We start from the raw sequence: 18612 nt of genomic DNA, 5'->3' as shown, positions 1-18612 counted from the left end.
TTAGAATTTTTTTTTTTTTAAGTCTTTCGTGGGAATATATAGATGTTTTTTGAAAGAACTGTGCAGTCCTACTACTAAGGCCTGCTACGCAGCAAAGTGGAAAAGGTATGTCCGCTTTTTGTAGCTCGAGGAGCATAAACACTCTTAAACCTGCGATCCAATACATTGTTTATTTACTTAACCTGTGAAAAGTAGTTAGAACACACTTCCATACAGACCACTCTTCTCAATTCAAGATTCCTGTTGTTAAGGCTTGTACGGAAGGCCTTAAAAGAGTGATTCCACTGAGAGTGCCACCTAGTCCCTCTATGGAACCTTAACATTCCCCATTTGAGCCATTGCACCCATGTCCTTTGCAGTTTTTTTCTTGCAAAGTTGTTTTCCTTATAGCCATCACTTCATCAAGGTATATTAGTGTGTTGCAAGTCAGGTTGTCTTCAGAACTGATACAAAATTTCTTTAAAGGTGGTCTTTCCTTCCACTATAATTAAACAGTTGAGCTACCTGCCTTTTTCTTTGCTCATAGTCTGTAGCGAAGAAGGTTCATCACACCCTAGATTTCAAAAGAGCTTTAATGTACCACATTGACAGAACTAGCCTTTTTGTAAAACTGAGCAGGTTTTTGTCACGTCTGCTAAACCTTTTATAGGACACCAAATATCAAAAGCTGGCATAAGAAGATAGATCGCTAAATCTATCCAAACATGCTACCAGAAAGCAAAAAGGGTTCTCCTCCCTCTCCCTAGATGGCATTTAACTAGGACAAAGGGTGCAAACATGTCATTTCAGGTAATATTTCTATAGCTGATGTGCAAACCAGCTACATGGTCTCAATTCAACGCACCGTTACCAAGCATTACTGTGTGAATTATCTCTCCCATCAGCAGGCTAGAGTTGTCCAAACAGTGTTTAAGAACTCTGTTTCAACCATCTGCATCATCCACTGACTAGCCACTGCTGGGAAGTACTGCTTTACAACATGTGCAGAGCATGGGTATCTACAGCCACACATGCTACAAATAGAATATGTTGCTTACCCTGTAATCATCTGTATGTAGCTTGATGTGCTAGAGATTTACATGCTCCCGCCCTCCTAGCAGGGGTCAGGGTCTTGCTTGCAGATTTCTTTAACATTAAGTATATGCTTTCCCTTTAAAGACTGTTAGCAAAGTTGCCAATTTCTTGCTATTACTTATTCCATACTTGCACTCACCTGCTGTGCGGAAACTAATCTGGTGTCGGTACCCATGTGCATTCCCTACGAAAGGAGAAGTCACAGCATTCCTCGTGTCTCAAAAGGACTTCTTCGAAGAACAGTAACTTTTAATGTTCATGCACAACTCTTGATGGCAGGAGTGTGCAGAGCATGTGCATCTACAGCAAAAAAAACTACCCACAAATGCTTACACTGTAAGTAACATTATCCTTATTATAAACGATTATATGGATGCCTGCTTTGTCGTGAGGTTATTTTATGCCAGGCACAACATCTTCCATTTTGCATTTTTAGGTTAAAAGTTAACACCTTTTTAAATGATGTCTTTTAATACATTTGCATGCGTGACCCCGTGAGAAAATGTACTCCTAAACGGTTTTGCTTACAGTTACACTAATTCGTAGGCATATTATCAGGTCTTAGAAGATTCTGTACAAGGACTTTGTACACTGCGCAAAATACCAATGTTTGTTGTTGTGGATTCGGTGATAACTCTGATGGATAGAATCAACAATGACTACAGGACCGGAACTCAGGCACGGAATGAATGGTATCAGTTTTATATAAACTGTGCCAAGGCTTTGTTTAGACAAAGGAGCATCTCCGTGGATTGTCAGAGGTCACTCCTTGGCTGAATTCTAGTCCTGCTAAATTCTAGCACCATCCTGAGGATGATGGCGGCCTGTTGCAAGACTAGCTACCAGATGACTCACACTAGCAGGTAAATGGGAAGTCAGACCACTCTAGGGGATTCTGGCAAATTAGCACACCCTATGCCTACTAGAATAGGAAGCGCCAGGTAGGAGTACAATTCTATGCATTCCTATAGTAACTGCAATAATACAGTGGTTGAATTATTTGGTCTTTATCATCCTTGTAACACTGGTTACTCCATTTGGTTTCCTTCTATTAATCATTGCAGCACATGTATTTTACACAAGAGTCCAATTTGCTTCAATAAATATTTGAAATGCCAATATATGTACTACTTGTATCTTTCTTTGGGCATGCCTGAGTTACTAAAGAAAGGGTAAGATCTGTTTCCACGATTCTCTTGGGGGAATTAGGGATGTCATGTTATGAGGTTGCAGACACCATCCAGTGCCCTGTCAGGTTAGGAGCTCAGATGGCATCACTTTGAGCTAGCCAGGAATTAAGTCAATATTCTGATGGTATGAGTGGACTCCGTCAACATAGTTTTGAAGCTTATGTTGCCTAAACACACAGTCTTACTGAGAGAGTAGGAACCGTACACCTTCTTTGTATGGTTTGGTTATGTTCAACTTTATTTAAGTTAAATATCTTTTTATTTGATTGCCTACATTTTGTTACAGTGGTTTAATAATTCAAACACAGAATGTTTTGATAACGTCTTTATTGGATAACTGATATTAATAAATAAGACCAATGCAGGCTTGAACATCCGAAATATTTTTTTTGCATGTTTGATCATAGGTTGCTGTGGCAATTCAAGAAAGTCAAAGAGTATTTTGTCTATTCATCCCATTGACACTGAATAATTTTGCCTGTAACACTCTGAGTTTCTGACCAAATGATTTGTGATTTAACTTCTGTTTTATTGGGTTTTGTATCATCATGTCACCAGGTATACGAACATCTGCTTTTAATTCTGCGTCCCACTGGTGTGATTGGCAAATTACCCTATGATACACTGGGGCAATTGTGATAAGTTACGGAACCTGGGATTTCATTTATTTGCTCTAAAAAGTTGTTGAATTTTGTTGTTGAATGAAATGTTTATAGAACTTGCACAGTATTTTCAATATTAAGATTTTTAATGCATTGTATGTTTCTCTTCTAGATTTTATATGATTTTGGTACAAGGTTTGCAGATAACAGATTTTATTTGCCACCCAGTCTTAGCCAGCATAATTTTGTATTCCCCAGCACTATTCTGCTGTGATCTAAAGGGAATTAATGTGGTGGTCCCCTATTTCATTTCAGCACTTGAAACTATTCTTCCTGACAGGTAAACTTTTTTTTATCATTTCATATAATCTTTATTGAAGAACAGAGTAATTAGTACTAAAGTACAGTATTAGTATTTTGTAAATTATTTAAAAGGTACTGCGGATTGTTGGGAAAAATACACATATTTACAGTAATGTGAAAAGGAATTAAGTTTACTTTCATTTTCAAACTTATAATTTAGTGAGAAGCTTTTATTCTTGCTACACTAATTAGTAATTTATGTATGTACTCTTGGATAGTTCCTATTTTCTATTTAAATCATCCGAGTTATATCTTTGAAGCAGGACGTGTTAACTTCAGTTTTGTCCTGAAAGTTCTGTAAAGGACAGTACCTTTCATTTCCTGTATTTGAGAATAGCACTGATCAATATTATTAGAAAATGATTGTTTGCTTTATTTTTTCGGTTTCAAGGCGCCGTGGTGCTTGTGACTGCTGTAGCACACAGGGCCTGATTGCAATGTCGGTCGGAGTTACCTCCGTCCGACATCGCCACGGATGTGGAACCAACCGACCATAGGTCGGCAGTCCTGACTCCTCAATTTCGATGCGACTGCACATGGTGCGGTCACAAGCTCCCATTTTGCTATGGGAGCTTGTCCTGCGGTCGGAAACCAGCCTCAGCACAAGCTCCCATAGAGAAATGGGAGGTTCGAGGCATATGAGCTGCTGCAGTCACATTATTGCATTAGATCGCCGCCTAGTGTTGGGTCCGGATGTTGCACGTTGTTGTCTTGGAAGAGTCTTCGAGATCTCACGAGATAGGTGACTCCTCCCCGGGACTACAGTGCGCATGGACAGCTCCTCCATCGTCCGATTGTTTTTTTTCCGCCATCAGGTTCGGATGTACTTCTGCGACGCCAACTTCGACTCCGAAGTTTTCAACTAATTCACAGCAAATCAAAAGTATCTCGACGGGATTGCTCTCCGGTCGATACCCTACAACTTTACAGGACTTTATTTCTCATATTTTCATCGACGCAGGCCTCCGGGCCTATCGACGCCACGCGGGCCTCGGGCCTATGGAAAGGACCCCCTTCAAAAAATGCCCCCAGTGCGGTGCTAAATACCCACACACGGATCATCACCCGGTGTGCAACAGATGTCTATCTCCGGAGCATAAAGAAGAAGACTGCTCAGCCTGCGCACTCTTCCGTTCCAAAAAGACAATCCGGAACCGGAGGGCCTATCGACAAGCGATGCATCGACAAGCAGCAGCACCGGCACCGGACGATATCTTCGACCCCTCGGATGCCGAGGACTCGGACGACCTACAGCTCGTCACAGTCGAAGAACCTGACTCAGATGACCCAATCCCAGTGGGGCAGCACGTGAGTACCGATGCCCCTGTCCCAATCACCCCACATAAGGCTCCGGTCAAGACATCGCCACAAGGCCTTCGTCACGATCGAAACATCCCTTCGGAAGCCCCACCTTCGGGCCCGGCTCCGAAGATAACAGAAAAGCCTTCCGGTAGCTCGGGACCGAGCAAACCGTATCGCCCTACACCAAAAATGCCTTCGGCGCCGAGAAAAACACATACGGCACCAACTCCGGCTCCGGCTCCGAGAGACTCGACCGTTCCCAAAAACGTCGAGTCGAAGCATCCGGCGCCGAAAACGGTCGATCCCAAGAAAAATATAAACCCGAAAAAGACTAACGACTCTAAAAAGGTCACCGAGCCTAAAAAACAGATCGAACCCAAGAAAACGGTCGATCCGAGAAAGGACGTCTAAGTCAATAAAGCTCCCGAACCGAACAAAAACAAGGTTCCCGAGCCAAACAAGCCGAAGCCTACAAATCCATCGACTCCCAGTAAGAAACACCAAAAATCTTCGGTGCCGAAACCACCAAATACAGAGGAGGAGCTGTTTTATCCTGATCCTGTCGATCCAAAACAGAAAAGAATCGTCATAGACCCTAACACAGGTCATGTGGTGCTCCACAAGAGGAAAATTCCTCCTGCCTTACCCTCTCCTATTCCTCCAAAAAGGAAGGACATTGCTACTTCTCCTATTAGGCCTGTTACTCCTCCTCTTTCTCCTATTCTGCCTTTTGTGCCATACACACCCCCCATGCCTCCACAGCCTGATGGGGAACCAGATGAGGACATAAATAATGATCCACAAGACCCTTATGAAGATCCTGATGACATTAATCCCAACTTGGACACATGGGGAGACCCATATTCACCAGACAATAACACACCTCTTCTAGACCCCACACCATATCCTTCAAAACCATCCCCTCCTGATGACACCATTGCATTCCATCAGTTAGTAGACAGGGCTGCTAGTTTCCACGGGCTAGATATGCATGCTGACCCTATGGAAGAGGATTTCTTGTTGGACACCTTCCCAACCACAGAAAGAAGTGTACGCACACTACCCATGCTCAAAGGGGTTTTAAAATATACACCAGAAATATTCAAAGACCTCATTAGGGCTAGAATACTCAACCCTAGACTGGAAAAGAAATATAGAGCAGCACCCTCCGACCCTACATACATCAAGGGTCAACTACAGCTGGACTCTCTAGTAGTCGCCAATGCACGAAAAAGGGCTAACTCTCAAACCACTGGCGATGCTGCATCACCAGAAAGAGTCCAAACTACTGGAGGCATCTGGGAAAATGGTGGCTTCACAAGCAGCCAACACCTGGAGAATAGGTAACACACAAGCATTGTTAGCTAGATATGACAGGGCACACTACGATAAATTAGAGGAGCTGCTCCAACATCTCCCTGACCCATATAAACAGGCAAATGACCTTATCCAAGAAGGAAAGTTCATCACTAATGCCTCAATAAAGTGTGCTCTAGATGCAGCTGACACAGCCTCTAGAACAGTCAATACAAGCGTGATGTTAAGGAGACACGCATGGCTTCGCATATCAGGTTTCAAACCTGAGGTGCAAGCCACTATTCTCAATCAACCCCTTAACCAAGATTTCCTGTTCGGGCCTGAAACAGATGTCCTATTAGACAAAATGAAAATGGATACTGACACCGCTAAATCTATGGGTGCAATACAGTTTTATCAATCCAAACGTTCCTTTCGTAGATCCTCCTATAGAAGTACAGGGAGAGGGAATAATACACAAACCTCTCAACCTTTCCAAACTACCTCTCAAAACACATTTCACAGAGGCAGAGGAGGATATAGAGGAAACAATACTAAAGGCAGAGGTAGAGGTAACTACAACAACCGTACCTCCACCACTCCTAAACAGTGACCTCTTACACCTGCCTCCAGACCACTTAACACCAGTCGGAGGCAGATTATCACAGTTCCTACCTGTCTGGGAATTCATCACAACAGACAGGTGGGTGAAGCAAATTATCCATTCTGGTTACTGTCTAGAACTTACATCTACCCCACCCAACATACCACCCAAACACAGACCAATGTCAGAGGAACATACCATACTATTAAAACAGGAGGTCTTAGCAATGCTACAAAAGCACGCTATAGAACCAGTTCCCCTGCAGCAGCAAGGGAAGGGAGTTTACTCTCTCTATTTCCTAATCCCCCAAAAAGACGGCTCCCTCAGGCCCATTCTCGACCTTCGTCCCCTCAACCAATATATACACTCCGATCATTTTCACATGATCACACTCCAACAAGTACTACCACTACTACAGCAAGGCGATTTTCTCACCACGCTAGATCTAAAAGATGCATATTTTCACATACCTATTCATCCCACACACAGGAAATACCTCCGATTTGTAGTGCAGGGACAGCACTACCAATTCAAAGTCCTACCCTTCGGGGTAACAACAGCACCAAGGGTGTTCACAAAATGCTTAGCAGTAGTGGCAGCGCATCTAAGGAGACAACATATTCATGTGTTTCCATACCTAGACGATTGGCTGATAAAAGCCAAATCACATCACCAATGCCTGCAGCACACTGTGACCACAATCCATCTATTACACAATCTGGGATTTTCCCTCAACTACCCAAAATCCCATCTACAACCCTCCCATATACAGCAGTATCTGGGAGCAACTATAGACTCCACAGTAGCAAAGGCTTACCCAGCTCCAGCCAGGATACAGAACATTCAAGCAATGATCCTAAAATTCCAACCTCAAACTCTTTTGACAGCAAGAGTGTTTATGCAACTCATAGGCATGATGGCATCTTGCATATTCATAGTCCCACATGCTCGGCTACAAATGCGTCCCATACAAGAATGCCTAGCAACACAATGGAACCAGGCTCAAGGGAAACTAAAGGACCTAGTGTTGGTAGACAGTCGTACCCATCGCTCTCTGCAGTGGTGGAACACACAAAACCTTTCAAAAGGACGACTGTTCCAAGAGCCAGTTCCACAGGTGGTGTTGACAACGGACGCATCACTCACAGGGTGGGGAGCCCATCTACTTCAACATACAGTGCAAGGTCTATGGACACCGCAACAAAAAGTACACCACATAAACTACCTAGAATTACTGGCAATCTTTCAAGCAATGAAGGCTTTTCAAAAACACATAGCCAACAAGACTGTCCTAGTCCGGACGGACAATATGACAGCAATGTTCTATATACAGAAACAGGGGGGGGGGGGACACACACTCTGCAGCTATCACAACTAGCGCAAAGGATATGGAGATGGGCCATTCCACAAAACATCCATCTTCTAGCAGAACATCTCCCAGGAATAAACAACAGATTGCAGACCTATTGAGCAGACACAGTCAACAGATCCACGAATGGGAAATTCACCCAGAAGCCCTACTCCCATTCTTTCAAGCATGGGGACACCCAGACATAGATCTGTTCACCACAAAGGAAAACGCAAAATGCCCATCCTTCGCCGCCAGGTTCCCACACCCGCAGTCGAAGGGCAATGCGATATGGATGAACTGGTCAGGCAGATTTGCATACGCTTTTCCGCCAACCCCACTCATTCCATTAGTGGTACGCAAACTAAAGCAACAAACACTTACGATGATCCTAGTTGCTCCCACATGGGCACGACAACCATGGTACACAACACTCCTAGAACTCTCGGTAGTCCCTCATCAAAGACTACACCTCTCTCCAAAACAACTCCCACAGAACCATGGAGAGATACAACACCCAGACCCCAATCAAATGAACCTAGCAATCTGGCTCCTGAGGTCTTAGAGTTCGGATACCTTAACCTGCCTCCTGATTGTATGAATATCATCAAAGAGGCAAGACGTCCCACTACCAGAGCCTGTTACGCAAACAAATGGAAAAGATTTGTTATTTACTGCCAAAATAATCAAATCAATCCACTAGACGCTTCTGTCCAAAACATAATTTATCTGCTACACTTACAAAGATGTAATCTAGCATATTCATCTATAAGATTACACCTAGCTGCTATTGCAGCATATCTCCAAAACAGACAACACGTGTCTCTTTTCCGAATACCACCCATTAAGGCATTTATGGAAGGGCTCAAAAGAGTAATCCCTCCAAGAGCTCCACCTTCCCCAGTCTGGAATCTTAACATTGTACTTACTAGACTTATGGGTCCACCCTTTGAGCCTCTACATTCTTGCGAATTACAGTTCCTAACATGGAAGGTGGCATTTCTAATAGCGATCACTTCACTGAGAAGAGTAAGTGAATTGCAGGCACTGACAACTCAAGAACCTTTCATGCAAATACATCAAAATAAGGTAGTTCTCAGAACCAACCCTAAATTCCTACCAAAGGTCATAACTAGTTTTCACATTAACCAATCAATTGAGTTGCCTGTCTTTTTTCAAAAACCACAGTCAGTAGCTGAAAGAGCACTCCACACACTGGATGTCAGAAGGGCTCTACTCTACTACATAGACAGAACTAAACCATTTAGGAAGACAAAACAATTGTTTGTGTCTTTCTGTCAACCTCATAAGGGTAGCCCTATTTCAAAGGCAGGGATAGCCAGATGGATAGTTAAGTGCATTCAAATATGTTACCAAAAAGCTGAACGCACATTAACTATTCCCCCAAGAGCACATTCCACGCACAAAATGGGGGCATCCATGGCTTTTCTAGGGAATATCCCCTTAGTACACATTTGTAAGGCAGCTACATGGTCTACCATACATACCTTCACTAAACACTATTGTGTTGATGTGCAAGCCAAACAACAAGCTTCTGTAGGTCAGGCTGTCCTTAAAACACTTTTCCAAACTACTGCAACTGCCACCGGTAACCACCACTAGAGGAGGAACTGCTATACAGACTATGCAATAATGTGACTGCAGCAGCTCATATGCCTCAAACGGTAAATGCTACTTACCAGTATGCATCTGTTCTTGGCATGTAGAGCTGCTGCAGTCACATGCCCACCCTCCTCCATGGTGCCGAGCATAGTTGCAGTACTATCTTACTTAGATACATTTACATGGACACCTTTTCTTTCTATTACTATCTTCCATCTTTGCCACAATGGCGAAAAAACAATCTGACGATGGAGGAGCTGTCCATGCGCACTGTAGTCCAGGGGAGGAGTCACCTATCTCGTGAGATCTCGAAGACTCTTCCAAGACAACAACGTGCAACATCCGAGTATCTAGGAACCCCACAGAGGTTATGTGCAGAGTGGGAACACAACTGCGTACTCAATGGAAGTTTATGGGTAAGTTGCGGTTGCAATTTTAAAGAAGGATCCTTCTTTGAAGAAACCCAGTGGAAGATGGACGGTTGGAGAGTCACTACACCTGTGAATACCTCAGTAACCAGGATACCTGCAACAGGTAAGCCAGGTGCATAGGTGTGAAGTGATGTCAAACCGCCCTACCCACAATGGAGAACTTCAGGAAGATGCTCCTGGCGAGGAAGGTGAAAGTGTCTGGTGGAATCCAAAGATGGATTCAAGATGAAAGGTACCTGCAAGCAGAGGGGACGGGTTCTATGAGTGACCAGGAGGAAGGAAGACGAATGCCCACCAATATCGGGAATGCAGGAGAGTTGACGGTGCACTTGGAAGTTGCAGCTGCATGGATCAGGCGACACTGAGGAAGACCAGGAGCCGTTAATGAGCTGTCCCATGTTGGATGTTTTGCTAAGGGGTCAGTGGCCGCCAGGGGCACCAAGAAGCCTTGGCTGCACCAAGAGACGCAATGTACGGAAAAGGTGCTGTGTCAGGACCAGCAGGGTCCAAGTGACTCACCACAGGCAGGTAAGTCAGAGCAGGCTCTGAGCAAGCAGGGGATCCCACGGGAATCAAAGAAGACCCTCTAGAGGACCCACAAGCTGAAGGCACAGGAGTCGCAAGAGGACCTCGAGCAGCTCACCAAAGGATAAAGGCCCACTGTGCAAAGGATGCGGTGCAGGCAAAGATCTTGGTTATAGAGGATGCTTGAGGCTGGAGCTTCTTGGAGCCAGAAGATCTCTGGAGTAGTGTGTCAACAAGTCTTGGAAACAGCAAGTCGACGCAGTGCACATGGGGTACTGCTCCAGCGGTTCCGACAAGGGATACTGGCCTCCAACTTGCTAGGAAGACAGTGCCGGCCTCGAGGGCTGAACCTTTCGGAGTCCATAGGAGCTCAGGAACACCAGTCCGGTCAGCTTTGTTGTGGTGCTTGCAGATGCAGGGAAGTGACTCCTTCACTCCAAGGGCGATTTCTCAGGTGTCTTGAATGTCCACAGGCCTTTTGAAGAACCTGATGGAGCACAGGCACAGACGTTGCAGCAGACTTGCAGGACGACAAAACCAGGAGCAGCAGGAGTCTTCCCAAAAGCGATGTCCAGAGTGCCCAGATGGTCGAAGTTGAAGTGGTGTTAAAATGTAATCTTGTCCCACGACGAATCTAAGGAACCACCCACAGGTAAGCCCTTAAGTACCATAAGGAAAGGGTTGGAATGATTCAGGGGTCCCTCCCAGTGGAGGGGCTAAACAGTGGGGAGGATACTCCCATGTCCTTTGTCCAGTTTTGCACCAGAACAGGAGCCAACGGCTCCCTGCACAGGTTTGAACTGAAGTATGCTAGGAGAGCACCAAATGTGCCCTTCAAGCAGTCTTCGTGGCGCCGGCAAGCACCCCCACCCTGTCCCAATACCTATTGTCCTGCCTTCCCCTGCTCGAGCCTGGCTCAGCAGCAGGTGGGCAGAATTGTGCCTCTGGCAGCAGCCATAGTTTGCTGTCTGGGCCTAGAAAACTGGTACTGGGAGCGCTGAGGGCCTCCCGGAGGAGCTTTACTATGCATGGAATCATCAACATGTTTGATACCAAACTTGACAGGGTACTTTACAGCCAGTTTGGAGATGGTCATCGCGTAATGATGCATGGCCACTCTATATCGTAATGGCTGATGCACTTACAACCCAGGAGAATGGACTTAGTGGATTGTAGGCGTGTCCTGCTCATGCAGCGGCACCCTCACACTTCGAACCGAGCACCCTGCCTTCAGGATTGAAAGGCCTGCCTTAGGGGTGACTTTATAGGTTTTAAGTGCAGTGACCTCATATATAAGGAAACATATCGGTTGTAAGTGGTGCTAGCACCATCTTACACAGGCAGCAATGGCAGGCCTGTAGTAACAGTTTGAGTGATCTCTCATGGGTGGCATAATACATGCTTCAGCCAGTGGGAGACCCCTTGTATACCTATGCCATGGGTACCTTAGTACCATATACTAGGGTCGTAAAGAAGTACACCAGTAGCCAATCTAGAGCGAACCTAAGTACTCACCATGTCCAGTTTAGGAAAGAAGCACAGACTGGGGTCCTGGTTCGCAGGATCCCAGTCAGACTAGTCAAAAATACACTGACACCAAGCAAAAAGTGGGGGTAACCATGCTAGAAGGATCCTACCTTCCTATACTTGGCCAATTCTGGCGCAATTTGAAAAGCATCGGACTAGAAATTAGTGACAAACAGGAAGCATTGTCCAAGCACAGTTAGTTGGGTTTGACAAATCTTATTTGGATACCTAAGTAAACATTCTTCAGTCTGTCTCTAGCTTGTTTCTGAATTCTGACTTCTAGAAGCAGGTCTTCTTGTAGATGGGCACAGTTGAGATTGGAATGCTTCCCTAAAGCGTTCTTTGAGAAGCAGAGACCAGTGTGTGGTGTGAACGGTGGTCAGTAAGGTCCTTTTCTCAATCTATGCAGTGAGTGTGGTCCAAGTATTACATTGCTCAACAAGGTGTTTTTGAAGAACTCCGTTTTAAACATTTTATCTAGATTCCACTCGAAGTACATGCTCAGTCAAATCTTTTACTTTGTTGTTTCACCTGATCTAGATTGACATTTGTTTCTGAAGCTAATTTAAGAGTTGGAAATTTATACTTTAGCTCAGCTTCCTTTTTAAAAAATATTGACACTTAACGGGTCAGTATGAGGGTAAACTAAGTTTATAATTTTTATAAATACACATATTTAACTCTGCAAAAGTTATTTGTTTTGTTTCTTTTAATTTCAGGGAACTCTCGAAGTTTAAAACTTATGTTAATCCTACTGAACTGAGAAGATCTTCCATACACATTTTGCTGTCCTTGTTGCCGTTGCCTCATCATTTTGGAACAGTGAAATCCGAGGTAAATTACACATGTCGCCATATGCATTAAGCTTATCTTTGTAGGGGCTCAGAGACCATGTTGAAAATAAAATTGTTGACTTTAATATGAGGCTCCGTCTGAACAGGTCCCCTCTCCCGCCCCCATCTGTATACTACTTTCAGTCACCTCACAGAAGATCCTTCTCTTTTGTAGCATCATCTTCTTTAGGTCCTGGAACACGGCCAATCACGGCCCCGCAAAGGTTATTTTACTCTTCTGTCCTGCAACCTCCATAATTCTTTCTTTAACCCGGAACCGGTGAATCCTCTTCAGGATGGAAATTGATTGTTCAAGGGGACGCCATCTTTCTTAGTCCAACTTAATTATCTTTTTGCTCTCTGTCGCTAGGATTGTGCCAAAGAGCATCTGTACATAGCTCTTTGTCTGATCCTTCTGAGCTGCATGGGATTCAGGGAATCCTTCTAATATTCCACCATGAGTGGTTTTTCAAGTCCAAAAGGAAGGAGAGAGAACACTGCCTGGCATACCAGCACATAATACCCATATACTCCTTTTATACCTCTTTTCTACTGTATGGCGCAACAACTGTATTCTGTAAAGCGCTCTGATACCCCCGTGGGTCATGTTTGCGCTATATAAAGCTTTATAAATAAATAATTCACCCAGATGCATTTGGTGCATGGTAACACTCACCTAAGTTAAGTCTCTAATGTTCCCCATTATTGATGCAGCAAATGTTGGGTATCTCTAGACGCAAATGTGCTTCAGGATGTTTGTCCTCCTTCAAGAGAGAGCAAAAGACACACAATTGATGGACGGAATACAGAACAAATCAAAACATTCACCCACAGTGAAGAGAACTGAGTTAAATCCATCATTCTTTTGCTCACCATGCTACCCCAGTTTAGACCTGGCCATATACAAATCAGTCTTGACCCTGTGCCTCATGGGAATAGTCCAGTCCGAACTGCCAAGCCAGGTCCTGCCTGAACCGTAAACAAGCATCCTTCTTCGAGAGAGTCACACCTTAAATTTGAGAGTGCACCCTCGCTCTGGTAGTGGTACAGGACCATGAGAAGACTGTAAGCATCATTGCCAGTACCCCCCATTTTAAAGTGTTACTCTTTACTGAAGAAGGAAAAATATCTGAAAAATGTGTGTCTAAGGCAAGCTGCCCATGATTTCAGGACCACATTCCTAGAGGCATAGAAACAACTTAAATGACACAGATGCTGACATTAATATGATTTGGGTATCCAATCTCATAATTATAGAAGGCCCTGAAAATAGATAAGATGAAAACATTCATAATAACTAGAGAGAAATGATAGAGTGATGGTCCAGACCCACAGATGGAAGAAAAGTCCTGCCCCCAAGTTAAAACGGTATTAAACAACGCTAGATTTAGATTTAGCTAGCTCCACAGAAATGACACTGGTAAACCAAATTGGATACACCCAGAACGTTCTATGAAGTACCTTAGAGGCTAGGATATAGAGGCAAGGTTTGCCCTCTTGACCTGTTTGTGCACAAAAATTAGAGATATCTGGGAAGAAGTGATAAATAGACTATTCACGACAAGGACTATCCATCCCTAAAATGAAACAGTTAATACTGAGTATAGTCTTCATACCAAAAGAAAGGAAAACTAGACACAAATTTGTCACACTTAGGCTGATCCAGGCAAATCACAGAATAACCATCCATTGGCTTCAACCCCTCAGACGTCGATTAAACCATAAGATTGAATACATGTAGGAATGGATGGTAACAAGAGAGCCTTCTATGAAACGGGTGAGGACGAGTGATAGACAGGATCTGATGAGTTAAAGAACAAGCTCCAGGTTGTCCAATCCCTCAAGTTCTTGTCCACTTTAGAGACAAGAGGCCTTGTACAAAGAATTGGTATCACCAAACGTAGTTACAAATTGCACACTCTTTTTGTGACTCAGTTATGATTTTGCGAAACAACTTATGTACAAATAGGTTGGTTCACAAAACATAGAATCACAGGTTGTCACAGAATGACCTGCCTAATGAATATTCATTAGAGAGGTCGCAATTTGCAACCTACTGTCATTGGCAACTATCACAGGGATGGTATCTCAGTAGACCTCCATGTCTGTGATTTTGATTAAGTAAAGAGAACTTTTCTTGTCAAATGTAGCCCATTTTTATTAAAGGAAATGGGATTGCATTTAAAATACGTTTCCATTTTCAAACAAAAAGTTTCTCTAACAGTTGACAGTGGTCCTGTGGACTACTGCCAACTTTACCTGAATTGTTTTTCTAGATTCATAAAACGAAAAAGGACCCTTTTCCATTTGAGAATCATTCACACCCCAACTTGGGAATTAAACTGTTAAATGTTTTGAGACTGCATTGCGGTCGCAAAACATTGATTCATAAAGATCAGATCGCTATTTGGAATGGGTGCCCAAAATTTCCCCCTTCCAAATAGCCATTCTGAAATCATTTTGAAACTCTAAGCAATTCGGAAAATCTTTTCTGGATCCCTAAACAGGTTTAGTACATTTGAAAAAGGGTTTTAAGCAATCATAAGCCCTCTGATTTACTGAATCCGAGGGATTGGGCATGTTGAAACTCTTTGTGCATGAGATCCAAGGTTGTGAACATAACTACAAGGAGACAACAAATGGGAGGGTAATAAGCCCCTGGGGAATGGAAAACACCAAACTTATATTCCTCCAATGGACAAGAATAAAGATAAGAATACAAGTTAATGGATATGGAAAGGCGGGATTAAAATGTCCTTAGAAAACTCTACTTTGTGAGCAACGGTTCATTATCTTCCAATAATTAACCCCATTACTTTCTTTTGTACCAGACAGTAAGAAATACAGGATCACCTGAATGCCCGTTTTCTGTTCTATTTTGCTACAATTTATATTTGATAATTTAACTTTGTTTGTCTGCATAATGTCTGACTACACTGCACACACAGATGAATGCTTATGACAACAGTGAAGATTGTAACTGTGAGAAATTGGGTTCTTGGTCGACGGGTGTGAGTCTTGGTCAAGCAACAGCCACAATCCCTTGCAGGGTGCACCACAAAAGTTACTAAATCAACCTGTGCTTAACCCTGGGTAGCTTGGCACAAAATCAGTCATGCTTAACTTAGAGGCAATGTGTAAATCGTTTATGCAGCACTCCACTCAAACAATAAAAAAGTGAAAACACAGCACAAGATAAATCCCAAACAAATTTAGAATAATTAAGTAATTTTAATACATCATTTGACACCAAAGCGACAACAATCCCATCAGTAGAACCGGAACTATGAATTGTTAAAGTTTTAAGTGAAATCTGGTGGCTAAAATATCAAAGCGCCAACTGCCTACATCTAGTCATGTGAGATAGGGTCAAAGTTAAAAGTTAAGGCAGACCGCGATGTATCGCGGTCCGGAAACAAGAACCGGATCGGGCTCAGTCAACACTTACCTTGGGACTTTAAAAAAATCTTGGAGAAAAATGGCTGAGCAGATAAAGTTAAGCTGGGCAAGGCTGAGGAAGGTGTTTGGGGAGGATGCTTTGTCGTTGGATGACCTTGTGTTGAAGTTGTGGTGAAGATTTCTGTGTGTGGACTTAGTTGCTGAAATAGAAATTGATCAACTCATGAGCAGAGGGCTGTAGCTGAAGACATTTCTATGAGGTCGGTTACCCCTTTGGCGAAGGACCGTTGAAATGGATTTGCTGCTGTGTAGAAGAATGTAGTGGGAGAAGTCGCAAAGTCAATTCCACCAGCGATGCACCTATGCTGGCAAGCAGGTTCGTCTCCTGGTTCTCAAACCACTTTGTGGCCAATTTTTGTCTAAGTCCTCAGTTATGGAAATTGGCCACGTGGACACCTTTAGCACCACAACCAAGGGCCCAGGACTAGTGGGAACCTCTTAGGCATCCAGGACTCACTCAGGCTGGGTCCAGGTGTGGGTTCAAGATGGTGGGAGCCCTTTATGTCCCTGTGGGTCTGAAGTGTACTGAAAAATTTGCCAAAATATAGTTACATTTTGTTTGTTTTTTTGCAAAGATTTTTAAAAAAGTGTTCTGTAAAAAAGTGTCCGTTAATTTACATAAAAATTGCCCAAACAAACGTTTTGCTGTAATGAAGTCACATTTTTCCTTACTTTAAGGAACATGCAGAGCTTAATCAAAAGATCAATTTTTTTTTTTTTTACCTCTGTTTTGGCATTTTCAAAGCCGTAGCCCATTTTTCCTACTTTTTGTGCTTTCAACCTACTTCCAGTTTGTGGTGGAAATCAAGGTGAAACTCATGGGTGACCCAGGAAAGCTATAGATTTCTGAAAAATAGACATAATTCTGAATTCAGAAAGCAGTCATTTGTGTAGATTCTTCAAGGTTTTTCCAAAGAAACTAACTTTTGAGATAAAAAAATATATATATATTACAAATTAGTAAGAATAAATGGCCGTTTGTAACAGTTTCTTACAAGAACAATATACCATTTAGGTCTGCTAGACCCTTCAGGTTGCAGGAACATATAGGCTTTGCAGGGGTTCCAAGAACCCGAGGTACCCAGAGTCAACAACCGGTCTGCCCCATGCAATGTTTCTTCATTGTGTAGGGTATCAAGGAAACCTATGTATTTCTGAAAAAGATACTAGATAGAGTTTAAAACCAGTAGTTATTTGTAAATCTCCAAATGTTTTCAAAATGTCTTCTTTCTTATACACTAGCTTACATTTGGATGGCACAAATGCAGAGAAATACAATGGGTAAAAAAACATGTTCTACTATAGCCCTAGAGCCCTCCATAGCTGGCTCTACCTGCCATTAAAGGCCTGTTCCAGTGTTAAAGGCCAACCAGATCTACCAGCCATTAGAAGCCCAGAGCACTCCATTGTCATCATAGAGCGCTGAACATTCCAATGTTCTAATATTTTGTATTCCCACAAGTCTCCTGATAAAAGTGGTAACTCACGCGTGTAGACCTTGCGCCTTCGACAGGAAAAGGCCCAAAACACAACACATTTTTTTAAACTGAAAACTGACCCTTTTTTCAATATGGGCAGCTATGGATATTTGGCCCTAGCTCAGCTGGCACCTAGGGTAAGCTAGCAAACCTGTACATTTTTTAAAACTAGACATCTAGGGGAATCCAGGGTAGGGTGACTTGTGTGGGTCCCACCAGGTTTTCCTACACGGAAGCCCTTGCAAACCTCAATGTTGGGCTAAAAACACACATTTTCTTCACGTTTGTCAAGAATCTGTGGGGAGCAACAGATTTCCTATCACCCAACATTCCTCCAGGTCAATGGAATCTCACTTGTGTTGGTAGGGCTAGTGCCTGCAATGTGGATGCCTCACAACTTTCCACTCAAAACTGACCCTTTCTTGCATTGTGGAGGTCTGTGGATTTTGTTTAGCTCCGCTTACCCCTAGAGAAACCTAGCAAACCTGCAAATGTTTTATAACTAGACCCCAGTGGAAATCCAGAGTGTAATGACATGCATGAAACTCACCAAGTTTTCATTTCCAGAATTCCCTTGCAAACCTCAAACTTTGACCACAGAAAACACATTTTCCTCACATTTATGTGATAGTAAGTTCTGGAATCATTAGGGAGAAACGAATGTCCTACCACCTACCACTCCCCCAACTCTCCCATTAAAAATGGTACTACACTTGTTTGGGCATGGCTGAGCACCCACGACCTTGAACGGCCCAAAACGCAACATGGACATATCACATTTTTCCACTGAAAACTCAGCCTTGCAATGTGCCAAGCTATGGATTTTGGAACATCGCTCAGCCAGCACCAAGGGAAACTATTCAAACCTGTACATTTTTGGAAACTAGACAACTAGGAGAATCTAGGGTGGGGTGACTTGTGTGGCTCCCCCAGGTTTTTCTACCCTGAATCCCCTAC

The 18612-nt window shown here is 43.3% G+C and overlaps 1 protein-coding gene across 6 annotated transcripts in view; it reads left to right on the top strand.

The window, feature by feature from the left end:
• Positions 1-18612, top strand: part of RALGAPB (Ral GTPase activating protein non-catalytic subunit beta) — a 2310294-nt gene that overhangs the window by 482390 nt on the left and 1809292 nt on the right. For all 6 annotated transcript variants that reach the window (XM_085618929.1, XM_085618931.1, XM_085618928.1 and 3 more), the window contains exons 11-12: positions 3039-3206; positions 12605-12719. In XM_085618929.1, coding sequence (XP_085475055.1) covers positions 3039-3206; positions 12605-12719 — 283 coding nt within the window. The remainder of the gene's footprint in view (positions 1-3038; positions 3207-12604; positions 12720-18612) is intronic.

The sequence above is a fragment of the Triturus cristatus genome, chromosome 7 (genome assembly GCF_964204655.1).
Source record: "Triturus cristatus chromosome 7, aTriCri1.1, whole genome shotgun sequence".
NCBI lineage: Eukaryota > Metazoa > Chordata > Amphibia > Caudata > Salamandridae > Triturus > Triturus cristatus.
The sequence above is the reverse complement of the archived record's forward strand: the minus strand, read 5'-3'. Positions and strand labels throughout refer to the sequence as shown.